Raw genomic sequence first — 25051 nt, 5'->3', positions numbered from 1 at the left:
AGTCAGTACCAATGCAAGACAATGAACTTACCTTCCCGGTCGATACAGTTTTGAGTGCAGAATATTATCGAGCATGCCACCAGTGTTTCCGATTTTGAAGCATCCTGGTTTCACTCCTCCCACAGTCGCTGGCCCGATAATAGATACACCCTTCGCCTGAGCTGCCACAATCATTTTGCGGGTCATATTTTCAGGAATGCCTTCAGCTATGATTGCAACTGTCCTAATTTGTGGATAGTCCAACACTTCCAAAGTTGACTCATAGGCCGAACGTAGTGAAGCAAAGTTGACCAGAACATCTGCCTCTTTGTGTTTATTGATGGCATCCTGCATTTTCTTATACACAGGCAGTAGGATTTCTTTGTGACCCCAGTAGTATTTTTGCTTGTGGTCGCCGGTGAATGGATAGACCATGGCAACAACCGACGGTTCCTCTCGCCTGGAGGAGGTACAAAAAACATGCGTTACCAATTGATTTTCTTTGCAACGAATGACAGATTTCCAGAGATCTCCCCTCATTTGGATAGAAGATATTAGATGCTTCTGTGAGTGATTTTTCTTCTGAACTTTTTGGTTTCATGTCTTCCAACTCATACCGCTAATTTTCTATCCAAATGAAGTAAATCAGTGCAATTTGTCAAAAGTGTCCAGCCCCCCTTTACATACCTGCAAATAAAATCGAAATCTAACATCGATTGTACGGCACGTGTTTGCATGCCCCATACAATTGCCTTTGTGCGATTTGTGAACATTTTCTGCACAGACCGACCATCGACAGCCGATGATGATTGAGCATCGTTGAATCCATGAGATTTCAATGCTCCTGTTGATAGAGGAGGCAATTTTATTGGACCGATTCCTACATGTGTTTTGTTTGTTTGCGAGTTTTGTTCAACATGTACAGAGTTTGATGTTATGAAGAATTCATACAATATCCAGCATACAACCCATCAATTCGATTTCGATTTTTCAATTTAATGTGTTTTGTGTGTATGTGTTTCAGTTTTGATTTATACATTGCGATTTCAAGATGATTTCGTAATGATAACCCAGCGATTTCGCGATATCGATTTATTATTTTTTTTGATTGAATGATTGAAATTGTGTTTGGATCGTACCGCATGACCAAATGCATCGAATTCGCGCAACCAGGAAAGATGAGCAATACGTGATGAAAAATTTCAATTCGAATTGTTTTTTGATTTGATTTTGAGATAGAGCAAAGTGATTGAGTGTAATGTTCAAGCGCAACAGGTGATAACATAAAATATAAGAAAAAAATAAAAAAAATAGTATAAGTTCCATGAAGAAAACTAAAACTACTTAAGATACTACACAGAATGAGATGAAAATATTTTGCAAAAGCGTAAATAAGCTACAATAGATTAGGATAAACATTTGACTTTCTAAAGCCAGAATTCATGTTGCCGACCTGTTGCCAACTTGTATGCTACATCTTAATTTTCAAGTCGCCGTCATTGAGTTGTTACGGTAATTTTTCGGTGGCAGGTTGGCAACAAATCGACAACGTGAACATTGCTAGGTTTAAAGCTGGCTTAAAAGCAACGCAAAAGAAAGTTGCGAATGCTTCGGCGAATGATATTAATTGATGAACTTAAATGACTAATGTTAGTACGACAACTTAAACATATTCGTTCTTCTTTTAAAGAATAATAAAGCAATTACACTGGAAGCAAGTAAAGTTCCTCATTCGGCCATTATGCACAAAAATACTCTTGCAAATATTAACAGACTGCACCATGCAATTATCAGACTTCTTTTCAAGTTACTTTCTCAATGAAAGTAAGACTTGGGAGACAATGAAAAGTTCTTTTAAAATTCAAGTCTATGAGATGCAAAAAGAAAGGATGAAACCAGTGGAATGGAAGGAAGGCTTCTCGACGTAGACAAACTATGCGCCTTTACTTTGAGTAAAAATACTTGAAAGGCTACTCCAACTTGGAAAATCGGAACGAAGAGTGGACTGAATTGCAAAAGAAGAAAATAATGCATCCAACGATTTTAGAATCTGATGTTAAATTTTATCTGATTAAATTGAATCTCACGAAAATTTTGCGCTCTTTTTATCAATCGATTTTTCTGCCTTCTTTCAACTCGTCTTTCCGTTTCAGGTAAGCGTAACCAACCAAACGATTGTTTAAAGTTGAGGATGCTAGGAGTCCTGAGTCCGCATCCACTTTATGACGGACCGGACTACTTTTTTTTTTCTTTTTTTGGGGTAGGTTAGGTGAATGCATTTACGCACACAGTGTTGGACTCCCAATTCGGTACGTCGTCGGACTACCAACTAAACACCTCCCCATCGTCAGAGAGCTAGCCTGGAACCGTTTGTCACATTACTTCGGGCCAGCCCCCGAACTCTCCCGCTTTGCGGAGCCTTCAAATCAGGGAATTCCTTTCACCAACGGGAGAGGAGGAAGGGAACTGTCAGTTCAAGGAGCCCCCTGCCATCCGGCTCCTCCACCAGTCGAGTTCTATCTTCTTAGCAACGAGAAGGGCCCGAACATAATTGGCAACACTATTCCAGCTGTCAGCAGTCCTCAGCATCTCTTCCACAATGTTGTCTGTAGAGAGATCCCCTGTGTTTAAATAGAGCTGCTGACGAACCCCATCCCACCTTCCACAAGAAAAAAAAGTGTGGTGGGCATCGTCCACAACTCCATTGCAAAACACACAATCCGGAGAACGCGCCTTTCCAATCTTGTGCAGGTAAGACTGAAAACTTCCATGCCAACTTAAAAATTGGGTAAGGAAATAGTCAGTGTCACCATGCTTCCGATTCAGCCACGCACCTAAGTTGCCGATGAGCCGCGCAGTCCATCTGCCTCTAAATTCATTTTGCCAAGAGAGATGCCACTCGTCTAGAGTTGCCGTTCTTCGCGAGCAACCACCTCCCTTGCGCTTGTATATGGCCTGACACTCCCTAGCAAGAAGGGCAACGGGGATAACTCCCGCGATCACCATCACGGCCGGTTCAGAGACAGTGCGGTACGCAGACGCCACCCGTAAAGCTCCCCGTCTCTGTACTTGCGCGAGGCGTCTACGATATACCTCCTTGTTAAAAGCGCCAGCCCATACCTCTGCGCCGTAGAGCAGGACAGGCTGCGTTGAGCTCATCAGGAGACGTCGCCTACTAGACGTAGGACCCCCAATGTTTGCCATTAGCCTACTTAATGCCGAAACTCCAGCCGCAGTCTTGTTCGCTGCTGCTTGGATTTGCTCAGAAAAGCTCATCTTTGAGTCAAGAGTCAACCCCGCTGATTTTGACTCGAACATCGACTCGCCGAACGATATGGGACGCAGGGTCGGAATTCTCTTTTTAGTCAGGATGACTACTTCGGTTTTTTCCAGTGCAAGGTTGAAACCATGAGTAGTCATCCATCCGCTTACCCGTCGCATCAATATGTCGAGTCTGCTTTGCGCCTGTTCGACAGTGCGTCCAGCAACAAGCGCTGCGACATCATCTGCGTAGCCGACCAGGCGCGACTCTTCTGGCATGTCGAGTTTAAGCAGACTGTCATAGGTAGCGTTCCAGAGGTTCCAGGGTCTCCATCCACCTTCGACTCTCTAGTGTTTCATAGAGCAGGGAGCGGTTCCTCAGATAGTCCCTCAAAATCCGTAAGAGATAGTTCGGCACGTTTAAGGTATTGTCTAGTGTGCCTAGAATGTCTTTCCATCTTACGGGATTGAAAGCGTTTCTGACGTCAAGCGTTACGAGGAGCACCACCCGTCGAGTTCGGCGGCTATGTGCCTCTGCTCGTCGAACGGCGTCCACGACCTGCATGACAGCATCAATTGTCGATCTCCCTGCCCTAAAACCAAACTGCCGGGGAGATAAATCTCCGGCAGCGCGTATCGCTTCAGCGAGTCTACTTCTGATGAGCTCTTCGAACACTTTCCCAGCAGTATCAAGCATACATAGTGGGCGGTATGAAGCCGGCAATTCGGGATCGCCTTTCCCTTTAGGAATCAGCGCAAGCCTTGCAACTTTCCAACGAGCAGGGAAAATGCCCTCTTTCAGGCAAGCGTTGAATGCGCCGAGCAGTAGGTCTGGCCGGTGTTGGAATACCAGTTTGTATACCTCTGCTGGAATACCATCGGGTCCTGGCGCCTTCTTATTTTTCATAGAGAGGACTGCCTGTTCCAACTCTTTTACAGAGAAAAGTGGACAGTCCTCTGCGCTCTCCGCGCCGACGTCACCCTCCCATATGGGGTGTGCAGGGAAGAGTGCCCTCACAATGCGGTCCATGTGCTCGGCCTTAAGTGAACACGGTTTCCGCAAAGCCCCGATTTTTCGGGTTACAAGTTTGTAACCGAGTCCCCACGGATCCCCATTCACCTCGTCGATCAGATCTTACCAGCAGCGAGCTTTGCTCTTGTTTACTGCGCTGCGGAGTCTCCTTTTGGCTGATTTGTACTCCATCATTATGGTACATGACTCCCCCCGGTCGCCTAGACGTTGTGTTAAGCGGCGGAGCCTGTGACACTCCTTCCGGAGCTCTGCGATTTCCACTGTCCACCAATACATGGAAGGTTTGCTGCGCCTCGATGTCTTCCTGGGCATGGAGGCTCCGCAGACCGTCGTTATCAGGTTCATAACTGAATTTACGACAGTGTCAGCCGCGGCGCCACCGCCCCCAGGAGTACCCTTCAGCGTGGTCCCACCTGTTCCCAGAGTTTCGACAAACTTCCCGGTGTTCACTTTCGCGACGTTCCATACACAGAAAGATCGCTGGAGTGGCGCACACCGAGAGTTTGTGTCCACCACTTCGAAAGCAATGTATTGGTGGTCACTTGCCGAAAAATCTTCCAGAACTCGCCACCCGTCCACCAGCGACACCAGTGATTCCGACGCGAAGGTTACGTCTGGAATGCTTCCTTCGCAGCCCGGGCGCCGGAACGTTGGGGTGGATCCGGTGTTTAGAACTACCAGTCCTGTTCTCGCCGCCATTTCCAGAATTCCTCTGGAATCTGTGTGAGGCATGCCCCATTCAAGTGCCCTAGCATTGAAGTCACCCCCGACCAGGATCCGCCCATCCGTGCTTAAGATAGCGTCCTCCAAAGCATCAAGCCTCCCACCGGACCACTTAGGAAGCAACTTACCTCCTCTCTTGTGGTTCGCGGACTCCTCTTTTTGGATTAAATACCCAAGTTCTAAACGAAAAGAAAAAATCTTGACTTACGATTTCGTCCAGGGCTGAGGCAACTTATCCGACGCTGCCTCACCTCTACCCTGGCAGAGGCAACTCATCAGGCGCTGCCCACCTCTGTCGAAAAGCAGGAGGACTTGCAGGAGTATTGTGGGCATTCTGATAGGCCATAATTCACTAGCTGGGCATATGTTCAGAATAGGCATTATTCAAGGTGATACGTGTCCCTCCTATAATGAGGAAGCGGAATCCACGGAGCAATTCTTATGTGAATGATCGATTATGGACGCATCAGGCATCAGATTTCTGATGCCGACGTTCTCCAGTTGCGACGGATAGCATCACATCCACTAACGGAAATCCTGCGATACGTAAACGAATCCGAAATATTCCGTTAGATGGGGTTGGCGAGTACAATGGGTCAACCCGACCTGACTGCTCAGAAGCTGTAGCTTCTCCCCCACCACACACACACACAGATACATGTAGCATATTTAGCTTGTTTTTGGCAAATAGAACATTATTACAAAACAGGAGCAGAGAATTCGCATCAAATTTTGTGTAAAAAATGGAAAGAAGGTGCTCTGATAAGATGTTGACAGTGGCATACGGTACAAGCTCTTCCAAGATAGCCGAGCCCCACCACTTTAACAACAGATGACAACGTCGAAGCTGTGAAGAAAATTTCTTTTGGAAAATCGTCGAATTACCATAAGAGAAGTTACTGAAGATGTTGGCATATAAATCGGTTCGTGTCATATAATTTTTTCGTATATTTTGGACATGAGATGTGTGATAGCGAAGTTTGCTCAAAACGTCTAGATCCTGACCAAAAGAACCGTCACATGGGCATTGCTCAGGGGCTGCTGAATGATATCAATGACGATCCAGATATGCGACTTTTTCCTGTTCCCAAAACTGAAGGACGGAGATTCGTAACAATTGACGAGATAAAGACTGCATCGCTGGAAGAGCTCAAGGCTATACTAAAAAGGGCTTATCAGGAATGCTTCAAGGACTGGCTGTGCAAAGTTTCCTTAAATTCTATGGACTGATAGGAAGTTAAAACTAGAAAGAAGGAAGTGGGAGAAAAAAATGGAAAAGATCATCATCACAGGGAAATTAATCACATCAGCCCCCTAAAAAGATTTAAAAGTGAGTTAAGAGGTTAAGTTTAAGCAGGATGAGTGAACAAACGATGCAGCGTCGCCTGAATGAGTTTGGACTTCGAGTTTCGAGTCTTTACAAAGACCTCTTCTGACAAAAGACACGAAGAAAAGGCGACTCGACTGAGCGAAAGAGTAGCGAAACTGGAGCGGAGACGAATAATAAAGTCATTTTTTCCGGATGAATCTAAATTTAATTTTATTGGACCAAATAGCAAGAAATGCACGACATCAACCGTAGAACATTCTCCGTATATTATGATCTGGAGATGCATAACAGAAAGCTGAAATGCGAAAAAGCTGATAGTGGGTGTCCCATTTGAATGCATCCAAATATAAGGGAATTCTGTTTGCCGACATTGAAGTTTTCAGAGAAAAAATTGATAACATCATTTTCAAGACGACTAAGCTCCTGCACATTAGGCCCAATCTCTAAGTATTAACGATTAATTCAAATACACTACCGTCTTAAGTTTGGAAACAAATATACTTCCACGGATTTGTCCAAACACTTTTAACGAATGAGCTTGGAAATACAAATATATATGCTCCTGCCATGGGAGAAATAATGATAATTTCTTGTGTACTGTATTTTTTAGTGAGGGCCGTGATTTTCTTTTGAAATTGGAAAATTTTGTGAAATTATTTTTTTTTTTCAAATAGACATCTCGAATTTTTATGTATATTGCCAGAAGAGAAGCAACTAATTATTATGAAACGTAGTGCTATTCGTGTATCATGCAAAGACCATGCGTCAAGTTGCAGAAAGACTAAGAGCGTCGTAAAAAGTTGTACAATTTTATACTATCTACACTGACTTTGCTGAAGCCTTCGACACTGTAAATGACAAGATACTTCTGTCCGAATTCCATTGCATGCCTCTTATCTTTCCGTCTCTTTTGATGGTTGCACATCCTGCTCCTCCTAGCCCTCCTCTGGCATCCCACAGGGATCTATTCTGGGTCCTTTATTATTTTTATTTTTTATCAACGACCATCCCCCACACTTCCCCCGTTTCCAACAAATGTCAAAACTAAGGCCGGCTTCGGAAAGGTACTAATGGAGACCTTTCATTTGATACCCCAAATGACTATATTTGATGAAAAAAATGTACACCCCCCTTAAATTCAACGTGAAAGAATGTAACTCACTGTATACGTGAGTGTTCACAGTTCCCGCCTTTTCACCAAATTTGGTGTCAATCGCTGTTAGTCTCCGATAAAAATCCGTGTGAAGGACAGACAGACAGTAAGCCGATTTTAATAAGGTTTTGCTTTACACAAAACCTTAAAAGGTGCTTTGGATAGATGAATCGAAGTTCCAAATATTCGGGTCCAATAGGCGAGTGTGTCGTTCAAAAGTAGAAGGGACGTTAGACATTTGTACTGTGCCGAATGTAAAGTACGGAGGAGGCAGTGTCATTGTTTGAGGATACTTTTATGGCATGTAGGCATTACGGGGATTCCATTGTGTATTATTATTAACATTTTGAATACCTTCCATCCATCATTCCATTGAACAGCCGCGACAAGTTGAAAAGTTGCAGAAAAGGTTGGGACGGAAAAAAAGACGACGAGTATAAAACTAAGCCACCAAAAGGGTCAAAGCCATTCATCCATCGAATGAATGGAAGCAAACATCAGCAAACCATGACATGATTTCGATTCGGAATCCCCTTCAACATTCAACTATATTTTTTTAAGGACATCATCTTCCAGCCAATAATTCCACATCAAAGGGATCACACCGTTATTGACAACAACTAAGAGTCTATGTTATACACAAGGCACAAATTCAAAAGCGATAGTTGTCAAATTTTATCCAAAATCGAAAACCTTAAAATACACAACCAAAGCATTCTAAAATCAAATTCTAGGTAGCTATGACATGCGAAACCCAAATCAGGATGATAAATGAATGATTTAGCAATTATATGCCGAGAGCAATGAGAAAATCTGTCTGGGTCTGATTATGAGGCAACAAACCTCTTGTGTTATAAATCATCTGCATGAAGAAGAAAATAGTTTACGGCAACATTTGTTGAGTAAAGCATGTTATTTCGAAGAATTCATTGTTACCCAGTTTCTACTTAGAGCCGAGGAATTCTGACTGAACTAAATCATTTAGCAAGTTCTGCTTCCATTTCGCTAAAGAGACAGAGCAGAAAAATGGAACTTGACCGCAGTTAACTGAAGAGTGACTGTCACATATTCAACTAAGATAACATGCATCTTATAACCATTTGAAATATTGTTGCAGAATTCGCTCGATGAATTCATCGATTGGATAATCTGACAGGTTCTATGGTCTGACAACTTTAAATGGGATTAGGCGCGTTTGCTTTGTCGAATGAATGCTACAACACTTAATCTACAATATAGTACGAAAGCGTCATAAGATAGAGAAAATTTTCATTGCGACTGACTAGACAGGAAAAACTTAAAGAGGGAAAAGATTCCGAAGGATCTCTGTACTGGTGGGTTATACAACGGGATCACGATGTTCCTGTTTCTACCGACGTTTCTCGCCTAAGATCGCTCTCCATCAATCGATCCTTAACACTTACTTGTCAGGGCCGAAGACTACCGCTTAATTATGTGGTCTGAAGAGGGCCTTCACCAAAAGATGAACCAAATCTGGCAGTCGTTGAGCTTCTTTTCTAAGCAACTGAATTTCCACTCACGCTGTCCTTCAGTCACAAGACCAACTTCAACTACGCATTTATGGAGTTTCCTTCAACCTGCAGTATATATTGTGAGTCCTCCATGGAGGAGTAAGGCCATATATTCCGACCGATTTCCGTAAGGAAGTACTTTACGTCGATCTAGCACACCCAGACATCCGGGCAACGAATCTGTTAGTCACTGCAAAATATTTCTGGCCGTCCATGAACAGCATCATATGTCGAAAGTGCAATACTATAAAACATGTGAGGAAAAGGGTAGATGTGTTCCCTGGTCCATCAAGCCCTCCACGCAATTCATCCTAAATTAATTGGTCTCACACGGTTTCAGGTATTGTCACTATTATCGATAGACGCTTTTGCACAATCTTGCGCCAAGGCCCTCTGTCGAGAATGGATTCTACGTTTCGGCGTGCCGGCAGTTATAATCGTCGACGAAGGAAAGCAGTTCAGGTCCTCCCTTTGTTCGGGTGGCTTCAAACGCCACCGGACAACCGTGTACCACCCGAAGTCAATGGCATTCTTCACAGATGCAACAGTACGTTGAAAGCCACTCGATTGTTGCGTCTGATCAAAAATACAGTGACGCGAAAAACGTGACCGACCACCACGCGAAACGTGATCAACGCGCAGGGAGATCTTGACTTTTGAACGGATGTCCTAATTAGGGGGGACGCCTACCGGAGGCCGCTGCAGTCACATTACGAGGTTCCCTAAGATCTTCGAGCGAGGCCCACACACTCAAGAGGATCTCCCTGGTCCTGGTAAAGCCTTTCTTCTCGGAAGAAAACGCAGTCAGCAAGAGGAGCGCAGGATGCGTCCATTTTGATATGGCAGTCGAGTTGAAGGAGCCATGAGTCTGGGGCTCCGCTGAAAATATCTGTGTGACGAACGTATGTAATTGAGAACGTTTTGGAAAGAGTTGGTCAAGACTCAGAAAGTCACTAAAAAATTGTTTGGCAAGTCATTAAGACAACCAACAACATGAAATCCGCGCACGGTTGTCAGCCAGCAGAGCCTATTTCAGCTTACAAAAACTGTTCCGCTCGAAACGTCTCACCATAGGGTGAAAGCTCTTACTGTACAAGACGATGATCTTGCCAGTCCTCATGTATTCCTCGGAAACTTGGGTTCTTAGCAAGAAAAATTGCGAACTCTTGGCCGCGTTCGAGAGAAGAATCCTCCGAAGAATTTTTGGCCCCCTACGTGAGGATGGACGATTCCGTAGCCTACACAATGACGAAATCTATAAGCGATACCATGACCGTCCGGTTGTGGATAAAATCCGGCTCAATAGGTTACGGTGGGCGGGTCACTTAATCCGTATGGATGAAGATGATCCCACTCGGAAAGTCTATAAGGGCAATATCTATGGTAGGAAAAGAAGACGAGGCAGACCCTGCCTAAGATGGAGCGATAGCGTGGGCCAGGACGCCAGACAGCTTTTAGGGATATCGAATTGGTGGACCTCGGCGCAAAACCGGGATGTCTGGAGTTCCTTATTAAGGCAGGCCTACACCGGATACCGGTTGTTGCGCCGTTGAGGATGATGATGATGATTCGTTTGAATCGAGGAAGTGGAGGGATTGACGCAATTGACGTAAAGGATTTCGGGTGGTGATAAGACATTACCGTATGAAAGACAAAACGCCTCAGGAGACTAAAGAGAAGCTTGATAAACATTACGGTGATTTTGCACCTTCGATTAGAACAGTTTATAAGTGGTTTCAAAATTTTCGGTGCGACCATATGGGCACAAGCGACCCTGAACGTTGTTGACGCCCCTGCCCTACTTTGGAGAAAGGGCCACCGGGAAAAAGATTTTATTCAAGCGAAAAGATGATAGCAGAAACAAATAGCTATTTTTCAGACTTGGACAAATCCTTCCTTCGGAAGGGATCAACGAACTAGATCAGCGTTGGACAAAGTGTATAACCCCAAAGAGTTAAGTAGTTTTTATTTTTGCACAGACTTTTCGAACGACCCTCGCAAAAGAGTCAAGGAATGAGCATCTTTTTAAATTTCTGGAGATAAGTGGATAGTCAGAATAATATGAAGCAAATAAATGAGAGATAATGAACACCTAAGGATAGGGTCGTATAGAAGAAATCCGCCCAGGATGAAAATTATGCCGGGCCCCAAATTATCATTTTTTTTTTTTGAAATTTGTAACGCGGGTCCCTGATAAAAGTCCGGGCCCGGGGAGAATCGTCCCCTTTCCAGCCTACCTATGGATGGAAATTTTCCACAATTATAAGGAAAGGATCATTCGAATCAAGAACAGCTTATGAATCTGAGATGATTTCATGTCAGATGGACGAAAAAATCGTTCACCGAGCTGAACTTTCATATAGTGGTTTCAATAACAGTCTAACATTAAGCTTAAATGTAGGCAAAATAAAAGTAGAAATCTAGCAATTAACGAAGAACTTAATAAAATTTCCCGACACCATTTTCTTAGCACTAAGCAATCAAACAATATTCATAAAAAACTGCTTACCATTCGCGCCTCCTCGGCTGCTATCACCACTGCTAGCGGCATCTGACTTCTGGTCTTGTTGTTCTTGACCCCCTGGCAGCAAGAAATTCGCTGTGGCAAACTCTACATTGCAAGCTTGGGGAATTGGTCGTCGTCCCAATGCCATACCACAAATTGCTGTCATGTGTGTCTCTGGACCGAAAACATATAGTGGAATACCCAAAGAACTACCAAACTCTCGCATTTTTCGTAAGCCTTCTTGATAATTAGGGCCAGCACGTCGAACAAATATCGACACGTTGTGTTCAACTAGACGTGGTTGGAATTCACGAAGGGCAGTGATGATTCCTGAAATATTCAAGTTTATTAAATATTTGATTTGAATTTTATATAATGTATCGCATTTGGGGCGTAGTCTACCTCTAAATGTGGCTGCAACATTTGTGAAATTAGCAATACCGCCACCAGTTATCAGGATTTTTCCTTGTGGGTGTTTTGGTGATGAGGTCATTAAATTTAAAATAGTCTTTGCATATTCATATGTTTGCTGTTCTGATGGTGCACCACTGTATTCTCCATAATTGGCTAATTCCGATGCTCCACCTAAATCACAAATTGTATCAGAATAAATAACGCTGGCGCCACCACCGGCTACCATTGTCCAAATGCGACCATTGCGATTCAGAATTGTCAGCTGGATAAAATATTAAATATTAATTTGTAAACAATCATAAACATTCCCAACACCACTAACCTTCAATGATGCTCCACTTTTTGCATCCAAATCGGCAATGTACGCTTCCTCTGGATATGCGTCTCTTCCGAATGGTGGTGGGTAATCAATTTCACCCCATTTCGGCCGGCAAACAAAATCAGCAGTTGAATCTAATTTAGCAGCCAAATCTAAGACATAGATTGAGTCTGCTGTGACAACGAGTGGATTGATTTCCAAATAAGTGAAATATAAATCCACGTAGCTTTGATAGAGTGCATAAATGAAATTTGCAATTCGTTGTTTCTTGTCGTCGGTGACATTCACCAGAAGTTTGCTTGTTATTTCTGCTGCAGTTACATTTTGGCCAATTGGAACGTCTAATTTCAAGGCCTTTGAATCAACATCACCAATATCAACACCACCTTGGTGATAGAATAGGATAGTGTCTGCTGTTCGGTGTGAGTAGATGCACACGTAAGCCTCTTCATTCTGAAAAAGCAATATTCAGTTAAGTTTATTAAGCTCTAGAACAATTCTCTGGTTGTTTCCTCGAAAAGCAAACACGAGAGGACCATTTCCAAACCAACTTCGAAGCTATTGTCTATAGAAATTAGGAATGCACTCCAAAATGGTATCCTCTACTTACATCTTTGTGTGGAACGAATGGTTCAATAATGAAATTTCGCAATTTTCCAACGGCTGCGCCAATTTTCTGATCTTTTCCCATACGTGCATCGACCCATTCTTTGACTTGTTGAATATTTTTGTTGACAGCAATCAATCCCAATTTCCCACGTCGTTTTATCAATTGATCAGGCTTAACAACAAGGGGCTGTAAATTAACAATAAAATTGTATTTAATTTTTGATAAATCGCATCGAGAGATTGTGTACATATTGACAAAATAACAAATAGGAAGATTACGTGATCCACAGAGCGTTCACCGTACAAAAGATGCTATAAATTTTCACCAAATCAGTGAAATTCTGTATGATTTTCAAATTTTCCTAAATTATATTTTGACTAAAATTCAACACGTGGTCTCATTACAATTATTCCATGGCTAATCCTCCAAGGATGATTACAAAACCACCCGATCGTAGAATTACGACTTTTATTCAGAGATAGCTTCTAACAGCAACTACTGTACCTCATACCTACTCGCAACTTGGTGCTAGTCTAGATCGTCATTAAACATTGAAATATAATTCAACAATGTAATTGCAAATGTAAAATAAACATGCGAGTGTTATTGAAAGTATGCATAACGAAGTAAATGGGTAGATCGCAATATAACATAGAAGAAAAAATTACGTGAATAATTAAAGCGCCCAAACAATCAAATATGGACTCTGGATCCGATATCATAAAAGAAAATAATAGAAATCACCCGAATCTGGAATTTATTTCAGTATTATCTTCAGTAATTAGTAATCACCCCACCCCGATTGAGTCAGACACAACGAATTCATCACTTGCAAGAATACACACTATTACAAAGCCCACAATCAATATTTCGAAATTTTGAATTGTTGTAAAATTTAAATACATTCTGTCCAAAATGATTGTCTTTTTGCTCAATTTACATCGACTTCGATAACTTGGCTAATCATAGCTAGTCAGTTGTCGTTAACCCGGATTACATGACCATTTCATCGTGATTGGTGCAACCCCATATCGATCGTAGATGCGATCATAGCGTAGCATACAACGCAACACTTCCGTCTCCACTACCGCGATGTGTCGTTCATTGCCAGCGAGCACTAAGAACTATTGAGGGCGGCAGGGCGAACAACACTGCGGTAAATTTTGAAGGCGCTCATTGATGTATCGATCACAAAGGACGCCACTTCATCCAAAGTACGCTGGTGTGTTAAGTAATTTTGAAGCACAATTCACACTAATTACCTCCCTTAGAAAAACAATATTCTCTATAATTTATTCAACTCAGTGGATTCCCCTTTTCATTTCAACTGTAATGAACTTAGATTCGTGGCACAAACACTCTGTAGACAAAGTCTTCAATAAAATCGATTTCATAATAACAGCGTGAAGTTAGAGGCAGTTCGAATGACCATCCGGATTGGCTATGACCAATCACCAGAGCAGATATATGGTTGCCATGTATCTCTCGGTGGGATCTAGCGCGTCAACCACGCTTACGCACCGTCCTTCGCTGTTACCTGAAATGGCCTTCAGCTCTTCCCACGACTACCCAAGACGTCTGCAATTTTCCTCAACTGTTCTGCGCCAAGTGCGGTTGGGGCGGCAAACTCTTCGGCCGTCTTGGGAAAGTGGATTCCACTGCATTGCTTAGCCCGCAATGCAATTGTCGCCCCCTTCTTCCATCCAGTGCCGTTTCCGTCTTCCGATCATAGGGCGTATGGGTGCCACGCCTGTTCGCCGACGAAGTTGTTCGTTTGAGATAGCGCCAGCCCAGCATACTTCGATGATACGACGTAGACATATGTTGACGAAGGCTAAACGCTTTTGAGTAACAGTGGGGTTCGCTTTCCATGTGCTATTCCTATATAGCAACACTAGCAGAGAACAGTGTCAATTTGATTTTTGTGTTGAAATAACCGCATTTCCAGATTTGAGACAAGACAACGAAAGCGAATTTAGTGCTGTTAATGCGTCGGGCAACATCTCGTTCGATGCCACCGTCGACAGAAATAGCACTTCCTAGATATAAAAATTGATCGACGCCTTCGATGCACTGCCCATTAAAGTCGATAGAGTGCAATGACCCGCTATCGCTAGAGTGAGAACTCAGATTTTATTGGTGTTTATCTTTACTCCAACTCTGCATTTGACCGTAGTCCATGACCCGGTGAGAGAGCGAACAGATGAAATCAGCGCAGACGAGGTGTTTGAGGAAAGATATCAAAGTCCATTGAATTCCTCCATATCCTTCGGACAAGGTAGCATGAAGAACATCACCGATAACAAGAAGAAATAATATCCTCGGCGCAGCACATGACATTTTACACCATTATGTGTCGTTTTGATAATAGCTATTAGTTTCTCCGGAGTGCCCCTCCTGCGTAAAGCACGTCAGTTGCACTCCCTGTTCACAATATCGAAAGTTTTCTCGAAGTCGATAAAGAGCAGGTGTAGCGTACAGTGTTGATGCGGTTAATGCAGGAAACCAGCCTGCTCTCTATCGATTAAGCTTTCGAGATATTCTTTCAAGTGTTCCAGGATTATTTTAGCCAATATCATTGTAACGGCCAGGAGTACGCACCATATGTACCCCTCCAATTGTTACACTCGAAACGGGTGCCATTCTTCGAAATGTTATCAATCGTCTCTTTCTTTCTGTGGAAAAGATCTCAGGTTCCCAGGATTTCCGTACCAGAGGAAATAGCAGGTGTAGCTGCAAAAAAACTCTCTCCATCGAGCTCCGTTTGAGTGCATTGATGGCTGAATTGATTTCTCTTCTGCTTGGAGGAACAGTCCGAACACGTATGCTTTGGTGACTAGCCATTTCATGCACAAGGGGATGAACCTCATCGAATTTGATACGATTGACAATCGTACTGAAGTGTTCCTTCAGCTGCCCGTCATGATGGATGACAACTCCACCGTTGACGTCCTTCACAGGCAAGCTCTTTCGAGATGTGGTATACACTTCTGAAAGCATCAGCACAATAGCAAATTCTCTCTTGCCACGACATACACTGCGCTAAACTTTTCAGGAATTCATTTGGTGTTGGGAGTTCGAGCGCGTGACGCCCGCCATCGCTCGCACCGGTTAATAGAGTCTTCAAGCCCTTCCGTTCATTGATTCACTTCCAAGATTCCGCAGTCAGCTAGATAATCTGACGACCCTTCAGGACGTAGCCGACATCTTGTTTAGTCATTGAGAAAAGAATATTTTTGATGACAGCCCAATGCTCATCGATATTCTCAAGTGGGTTACTAAAAATATCTGCCGTCCCACTGTCGAGCGACACCTGAATGAAAAAAAACGGTCGATGTTGAACTTGGGGGGTTGCAGCTCTCCAACCCTATGAGAAGTAGCCGACGCAAGACGGAAGCGAACGCAAGCAATCATCAGATGGTGATCTTTTTCGAGACCAATGACAATGACATCCAGGAGACAACTCCTAAATTTAGTGCTGATCGTAAAGCGGTCGATCTATTTGCTCGTAAGGTATTAGTCAGTTGAAACCCAATTGATCTTACAACAGGCACCAATGACGAGGCGGTGGATGTTGTACAAATCCATCAACCTTCAACCATTATCGTTACGGTCGCCAAGGCCGTGTTTCCCCATCACATGTCCGAGCAAGGCGTTGCAGAGTCAACCTTGGCATTCAGATACCCATCACGTTCACAATGTCACCTTGAGGAAGTCTTCCCTGAACTGATTATAATTGCTCGTACCAATCATCCTTTTCGACTATACCAGACGTCGCCGTTGGTGCATAAAATTGTACAATTGTGATACAACCTTAACCTGGATACGAACCTTGCAGTTAGAAGTCTGTCAGCTACCGCCTGTCAGGTCAAGAGAGCGCGCCTTGCGGTAGCAACCCAGCACAGAATTCACGTATCTTACCATTTGGCTTTCCAGAGTATAATAGCGCATTACCGCAAGATAGAAAGGAGTGCTCTCCAACGTTTCACCACCCTACTTCGTTCAGGCCCCGAATGATCCAACTTTTATCGTTGGAATTCCCACTCAAATTAGAGAAAGCGAGCTTTCTAAAGACTCTCGCAACCGTTGCCCCCGGGTGCGCACATTCGAGAAACCAATCATAGTCCATTTTCGATAGCCAAAGGTTGTAGCCATGAGGTCAGCCCCTATCTAGGGCGCTTTTGACGTTTCGCTAGCAATTAAGTTTCAAAATTTGCAGATTGATAGCCTCTCACGACTTGCCTCTTACGACAAGCTAGGAGGACTTTGAGTATATTCTTAAGCCCCAATTCACAGGGCGACATCTGAAAAAATGTTGAAAGTTTACCACGCAAGTCTGCCAGCGCCTATGTGCAGATGAATCAAAATTGACGTCGACATGATCATACTTCTTTCTTCAATTATCAGACTCGAGAATGTGGCGGTGTGGTCCTTTGGACTTTCAACCGTCTATGAAAAAATCCACATATCGTTGGGGTTCGCAATAAGATGCATCTATTAACCATGTGAACAAAGATTCCATAAAATTTGTGATTAAAAATTGCTTATCGACCCCCCTGTGAACCCGAACATCCTAGACCAAACGGCAACCAGGAGATAGAAAATTTTATGGAAAACAAAATCTCATTAAAATCGGTTCACTGTGCGTCACACGCACTTTTTTTCAGAAATAATCAATTTTGACAAGAAGTTTGGTTTAAAATCTAAGGAAATTGGACTTAAACATAAAGTATCCAAGTATTCTTACATAAAGAAACCGCAAAACATTTCATAGCTCAAGCATTCAAAGTCTGATTTCCGACTTGTTGAAATTTTTACAATTCAGATGATGCAAGAAATTAGTTCAAACATTAACAAAAATATTACTCCTCCTCCGGCACGCTGGTCGACTAGCGATGTTGCGTTGGATCAGTGGCGATCCAGGCTATGATCAGTTCCGAAATGAGGACATCCACGACCGATATCGCGGCTTCCATAGTATATGTGGTATAGCCCTAAGTTCTCTCAGTCAAACGAATTTTTATTTTTCACGAACCTATAGAGCAAATTCTTCGAAATTAACACAGAAAAGACAAAATATATCGAAAAAATCATTCAAAATGACTACTTCCCAGGTCTATACAAGGTTGAAGTCCCTGGGGTCAAGCGTCGATAGCGTCACCGGTAGTACGGCCCGATATTTGTGACCCCATCAAGCTTGTTCTACTGTCGATAATCCAGTAGATGTAAATCGGGACTACCAGAGGTCCATTCTTTTGCGCAGATGAATTTAGTCTGCCAGGTATTGTTGGATTAGGGGTTCAACAAGCTCTTCTAACATGATTTGGTATACACTGGAATTCCTTCTTACCCCAATTTTACTGAAGTCACTTTTGGTAACAGTAGTAGTTAGTAAGAAGCTCACCACCAGACCATTACATGGTGACCGCACTGGAATCATGGTATTCCTTCCTTCGCGCTTCTTTCAGTTGAGAAGTTAATAAATGGCGGACGCATCGCCTGTAAACGCTAAACTGAAGATCTCCGTGTAAAATTCGCGACTGATACTGGGCGCAAACATGCCCATTTCGCCTGCTATTTGCTTCTGGTGACATAGAGGATTGCGACGAATACATAACATTCGTCGTCGTACACAGCACGGACGCCCCTCTCGTGATAGGATTTCCACGTCAGTTGTTTCTCGATCGATCACACAAGAAAATCATCTATTAACCACAAGGACCACGAGCCAATTAGCTAAAATTCCCTACTCCAAAAATATGCAATGACATTCGGTGCTTCTTAGCCACTTCATTTGCTCCTTCTGGATTCAGTCTTCTTGGTATGAAGGAAAGTGGTATTACAAGAGAATTATTGGGCAGAATTACGACATTGGGATATTTTGCTATTTTAGATGAAAGTTTTTTGGGCAGCTTAAATACAAATAAGAGCTATTTTTTCTGAAAATAAAATCTCCCAGGAAAATTACCACCGCAAACATACTGCCACGGGATTCTAGGGAATGTTTTACAGGTAAAATGGATATTTTCGACTGGCCTCTGGAGTGGACACTCCTTTTCGCCATGTCTAAATTCGATAGAACATCTGTGGGGCAGTTGAGATGAGAACTGGTCAAAGTGCAATCAATCCCAACAGACGTTAATGGTAGGTGTGCAATTTATTAGCATAGCAGGGATATTCTCAGGTGAGCACAGTGCAGCGGAGTTGTAGTCTGTTGTACAGTCCAGGATACACCAGTGTACTCCAGGCAATTATACTGGTGAAACTGGAGATCTATCGATGAAGTGATGCGCTCTTGAGAGACAGTCTGCGTCTCGATGGCGACTGTTTTCAAGGGCCACGAGCAAATAAGAGACAATACCGCAAGACTTGACAGACCCTGCAGTTCGTATTGTCGAAGTTGCAGAGAGCAGGGAGAGACCCTCAAACAAATCCAGAACTAGACTTCTTTGGGAACGTTAAAGAGAATTCCGGTTGTAGGATTCAATTTTTGATTGGTTTATGCCAGTTCACGTGAAAACACTTTTACCCGTTGGGCAAGCAGGCCCAAGTTTCTTGAACAAAAAAAATATTCAGAACAGATGAACGCAGAGTCCGAAAAAGACTGCTATTACTTCGGAGTGAAATTATGCGGTGTTTCCAACGATTAATTAATTAAAATAATAAAAACTTGTTGTTTCTTTTTCGTTGGTGTGGATATTTACTCTTGCAAATAGCGATATTTCGGGAACCACTTGTTCCCTTCATCAGTGCCAACAAGTTTTTTAGATGAAGGTAACGCAATGAAGGATTTATTGCTCCCTGCGACTGTCAAAACGACAACCAAAATATTTTATATGCAAATTATTAGCTGACGTACAGGCGGCAGTGGGAGAGAATAAGTCACACATTGAGAAAGGATTACAACTCCATGGCGGATTACACCATGCAATCGAATCCACTATCCTAGGATAGCCCACGATTGGGTTTTATGATCACTACATGGTGCGGAATACTTAAGGAAGAATACAAGTTTCTCGGAAAGTGATGAGACCAGGAAACGACGGCAATGGCGAGTAGGTATGGTTGGCAGACCATTTCATTGTAACCATATATATAAGGATGGGCGCTAAAGTGACAGGTAACAAATGATATGACTTAACGGCAATTAGGATATCCTCTTGACCTGACATCTTCTTCTTTTTCTTCAGCCTTTGTCCCGTTCACAAGCGGGGTCGGCTCGTCGTGATCGGCTTCGCCATTTGGCTCTATCGAATGCCTGATCTGGGTGCAATCTCGAGGCTTTCAAATCCCCATCCAGCGTATCAAGCCACCGTTGCTTAAGTCTGCCTTTTGGTCGTTTACCATCGACTTCGATGTTCAGACCAATCTCGGCAAGTGAATTCTCGTTTGCACGAATTGCGTGACCATACCATCGAAGACGCCTGTCTCGCAACTTTTCCACGATCGGTGCAACCCCATAACGATCGCGGATATTCTCATTTCGGATGTGATCTAAACGTGTGACGCCACTAGTCCAACGTAGCATCTTCGTCTCCATTACCGCAAGACGCCGTTCATTGTCTTTTATAGTCGGCCAACACTCAGAACCATAGAGAGCGATTGGACGGACGACATTGCGGTAAATTTTAGATTTGAGGCGTTCGTTGATACGCCGATCACAAAGGACACCAGTTGTGGAACGCCACTTCATCCAGGTTGCGTTAATGCGTGAAGCAATTTCATAACGCATAACGCTCTCCATTGGCTGATAGCGTTGACCCGAGGTATTTAAATCGCTCAGTTCTGGGCAGATCACTGCCGCTGACAGTGATTGTGCCTGTTTCATGGGGATCGGTCGTTAAAAATTCAGTTTTGTTTAAATTCAATCTGAGACCGTGTTGCATGAGGCGATCATTCCATTTTTGAACAAGTTGCTCGAGATCATTTCTGCTATCAGATGCTAGGAAAACATCATCTGCATAAAGCAGTGTGTAGGGCGCTGGACGTTGGATATACCGTGTGACGGTGTCCATAACAAGGACAAAGAGGAGTGGTGAGAGGGCACTTCCTTGATGAACTCCAACAGAGACACGAAGCGGTTTTGATACACCCGCCATACTTTGGACTTTACTTTTCGGATCGTGGTAGAGCAATTGAACCCAGCGCACGAGTTCTTCTGGTACGAAGTGTTGTCGTAAAGCATACCAGATGAGTTCGTGTGGTACACGGTCAAACGCTTTCTCTAGATCCAGAAAGGCAATGTAAAGAGGGCGATGCTTCTCACGGTGTTTCTCCATGAGTAACCGCGCAGCGTGTATTGCGTCAGTAGTTCCGCAGTTCTTGACAAATCCGGCTTGATTCACGGTTATTTCAACGATTTCGCGAATACGGTTGTCAAGAATACGTTCAAAAATCTTCATGGTATAGGAAAGTAACCGGATCGGACGGTAATTTGAACATTCTGCTGGGCTACCTTTCTTTTTCCATATTGGAACAGTGGTACTTTCTTGCCAGTTATATTGTGTTTTTCTTTCCTGAATAACCCGGTTAAAGAATTCACTGAGCCACAGTGTTGGGTCCCAGCTCGTCGCTTTCCAGAGCTCAGATGCGATGTCATCAGGTCCTGTTGCTTTCCCCGATTTCATTTGTTTTATTGCCTCCTCGACTTCAGTTGTGCAATCGGCAATCATTGTGGAAGTGGAGGATGAGCAAATTCTTCAGTTGAAATCTGTTCGAAGTATTCTCACCATCTATCCGTTGCGGCTCGACGGTTGGTAAGCAAAGTACCGTTCTTGTCATTAACACAACAGAAGTGTTCAATATCCTGTGGGCATTCATCACGGCTTTTAGCAAGTCGATACAGATCTCTCTCGCCATCCCGAGTGTCCAGTTTATCGTCAAGATTTTTGAAATGGTTCGCTCGGGTGACAGCGACCGCTTTCTTTGCTTCCCGGTTGGCATTCTTATAAATTTGCCAATTAGCAGGCGTTTTATCGTCGAGAAATTTGTGGTAGAGGCGTTTCTTTTCACGGACCTTCATTTCAACATCATCATTCCAAAGCCAAGTATCTCGGTTGATGTACCGCTTACCCGGCTTGGTGACCCCGAGGGTTGCAGAGGCCGCTTTGTGGATCGTGTCTTTCATTTGGTTCCATGATTCTTCCACATTCGTAATGGTTGGCAATCGTATGAGTGAGACCGTTTCTTCTTTCTTCTCACCAAATCGCCACCATTTAATGCGCGGCGGGCCAGTGCGTTCCTCACGCTGTTTTATCGGTGGCTTAATTCGCAGGACAGCAATCAACGGCCGATGTTGAGGTGCGATGGTCTCATAGGGAATGACTTTGCAATCAGTGACAGTTGTAAAATATTGGCGTCTTATGAGAATATAGTCGATTTGCGTTTTATTGTTCCCACTATAAAATGTGGGAAGATGAGACAATCGTTTGATGAACCATGTATTCATAAGTACAAGGTCATGGGTGTCCGCAAAATCGATTATACGCTCGCCACCTTCATTGCGCGCTCCGAACCCCTTTCCCCCATGGCACCTGTTACCGTCTGCCTTTTCACCCACATGACCATTAAGGTCGCCGGCAATGATTATGTAATCGTCAGCAGGCACGTGACAAGTCTTTTCATCGAGAAGTTGCCAGAAGGCATCTTTCTCGACATCAGGTCGACGTGTCTGTGGTGCATACGCGGTGAAGAAGTGAATAGTGCGATCAGTTGATATAATGGTGAGCTTCATCAACCGATCATCAAATCGTTCAACTTCTTTAATGGCATCTCGGAAACCCTCTGAGATGGCAATGCCAACACCATATTGAGTGTGTGGGTTACCAAAATAGAGAAGTTTGTAACCATTTTTACCGCGTTCGCGTTCAATGTCGCAGCTTTTGGAACCAGACCATCGGGTTTCTTGCAGAGCGCAGATGTCAATGCACCTTTTCCGAAGGGCTCTTGCGAGTTCCTCCGTCTTTCCAGTTAGGGTACCAACATTTAGCGTGCAGACACGTATTTGTTTTGTTCGTTGTATGCGCACTAACTTGCTTACGTCCTGACGCCGTCCATGCGTCAAGAACCCTTGCCCATTTCTCGACAGGACCGGGGCCCGTCCTGCCGCGTCGACTGAGGTGGACGCCCTAGCATTTCTCCGAGGCCTGTGACTTAATCCGATCATCATGTTTGTAACGACATTCTATGCATTTTCTTGGTCGACCTGTCACGGGGCCTGTTACCAAGAGAGATCAGGTAGGATTTAGCATAGGAGAACACCTCCAACTATACTCTATTTATCTCTTTCCCTGGTCTCAGCATTTTATTTTTGTTTTACTGAGGATAGTACAGAGTACGTTGCCTCAAACCCTCCTCTTTTACCTGGGCTTGGGACCAGCATGACGTTGAATTATTACAGCTAGACTTCTGTAGTGCCAATTGTTGAATTCAGGTCATAATTTACTTATGGATATAGCAATGTGACGAAAATGTCTTCAGTAATTTTGAAATAGAAATAACAATGAAGGTGATATTGTGAAAATTTAATCTTATTCGATAATTTATTTTCAAGACAGTCCTAACAACTAGGTCAGTTGTTAATATTGACGTAAAGATAAGGTTGTGCATTTGTAATATCTACATCAGGTGTGCATTATTGTTTGTCAATCTTTTCAACGAAATTCGAAATTCTCCACTATCTGACAATCGCAAAAGCTCCCTCGCGTGCAGTCTATTGTTGTTACCCACAAATTAATAACAATTATCTAGAGTACACATGGAAAAGTAGTCCGCTTTTGTATCTTTTCTCATTGCATATTTCTGCTTCATGGAAACAAACAATTTTATTCATTATAAAGCGCACATTTTACATGACCAGATCACAGGAATGGTGATAAGATTGATAAGGCATGTGAAAGTAAAAAGCACGATCGCAGTGAAGCCCACCTGGAGAGTATATTTGATAATGGTTTTCGTGAGCAACCCCGCTTATCTACCAGTTCGTGAGAATCTTCGCCCAATACCGGTCTTTATTACTTTTAATTAAAAGCGTTTATTTGATGAATCAATAGTGGAAATGCGCTTCAGCAGAGAGCGATAACTTTATCGAAATTAATGAATTTCACCAGAAAATGATTGTATTGCTTTGAAAATGGATGAAAACATTTTATCATCAGATCATCCGATTTTTGAAGCTTCTAACGAATCAAATGCAAACACTTCATATTCCCATCGTCACATTTCTGTTAGCACAAGATGACGCGTTATGCTAAAATCAGAAAAACAAACGTTTACTATATATATATACACACTTGGTTTACACATAAGAAAATTCCGGAATTTGAAAGTGTTGATCATGTACTTGATTAGAAACACCCTTTTCAGCACCTACATATAGCGAGCGTGTCATATATACGTAAAATGAAGTATTGTTTAGAATTTTTTTTATCAAGTTTGACCTCAAAATGATAGTGGCACTATCTGAATGGGCGATTACTACCGAGCAATATTTTGATGAGGGAGCGGACATATGTACGGGAATTATGAAAATATAGTTTTTTTTCATTTACAATGTTCCTAATTTTCATGGAAATACTGTTCAGATTATTGGTAGAGCTTGTGATTGACGTCAAACATAAGAAACTGTTGTGAAGCTGCATAGTTTCAGAGGAACTTTCAACATGATGTTATCACCACAGTACAATCTGTATGGACGTTTGATAACCATTTCGAAAGGGATTTCGCCGTCATATCAGTAACACCATCCGCATTTGCAATGCAACATTAACTTTAAACAATAAACAACACCTTTCACTCAATAATTTGCGTCATTTAACATTGCACAACGTCTAATTAAAATAACACCCTTTTCGATATAACCGTTCCGTTTTCGCTAATTCAGCCTTTCTTCTAAAAAAAATAATGGAATGGAAATAAGTTATGGGTGAGGTTCATTATTACCACCAACTTGATTATCAACCATGTCATTAGACCAATCATACCGTGTGAAAACCCATCAAACAAGTCATCAGTTTTCAGTATCGCTTTTCTGCAGTTTGAACTTTTCACATTAATTGGCCGACTCATAGTTTGGCATAAACAATAATCACAAATTATTTTGTTTGATGATTGAGGGAGTTCTAAGTCCGCTTCCAGTTAACGTCCGACCGGACCAATTGGAAAGAAACTTTCTTCCACATTTGTGGACCTTT

At 42.9% G+C, this 25051-nt stretch overlaps 1 protein-coding gene across 3 annotated transcripts in view; it reads right to left on the bottom strand.

The window, feature by feature from the left end:
* Window positions 1–25051, bottom strand: part of LOC119648075 (ATP-citrate synthase) — a 66332-nt gene that overhangs the window by 15754 nt on the left and 25527 nt on the right. For 2 of the 3 annotated variants that reach the window (XM_038049564.1, XM_038049571.1), the window contains exons 3-8: window positions 12861–13046; window positions 12254–12703; window positions 11920–12193; window positions 11521–11847; window positions 667–859; window positions 32–439 (exon numbers count right to left, since the gene is read on the bottom strand). In XM_038049564.1, coding sequence (XP_037905492.1) covers window positions 32–439; window positions 667–859; window positions 11521–11847; window positions 11920–12193; window positions 12254–12703; window positions 12861–13046 — 1838 coding nt within the window. The remainder of the gene's footprint in view (window positions 1–31; window positions 440–666; window positions 860–11520; window positions 11848–11919; window positions 12194–12253; window positions 12704–12860; window positions 13047–25051) is intronic. The other variant, XM_038049578.1, reaches the window with a different exon arrangement.

This window comes from Hermetia illucens, chromosome 1, assembly GCF_905115235.1.
Source record: "Hermetia illucens chromosome 1, iHerIll2.2.curated.20191125, whole genome shotgun sequence".
Taxonomy (NCBI): Eukaryota; Metazoa; Arthropoda; class Insecta; order Diptera; family Stratiomyidae; genus Hermetia; species Hermetia illucens.
This window is presented reverse-complemented; position numbering and strand designations above follow the sequence as displayed.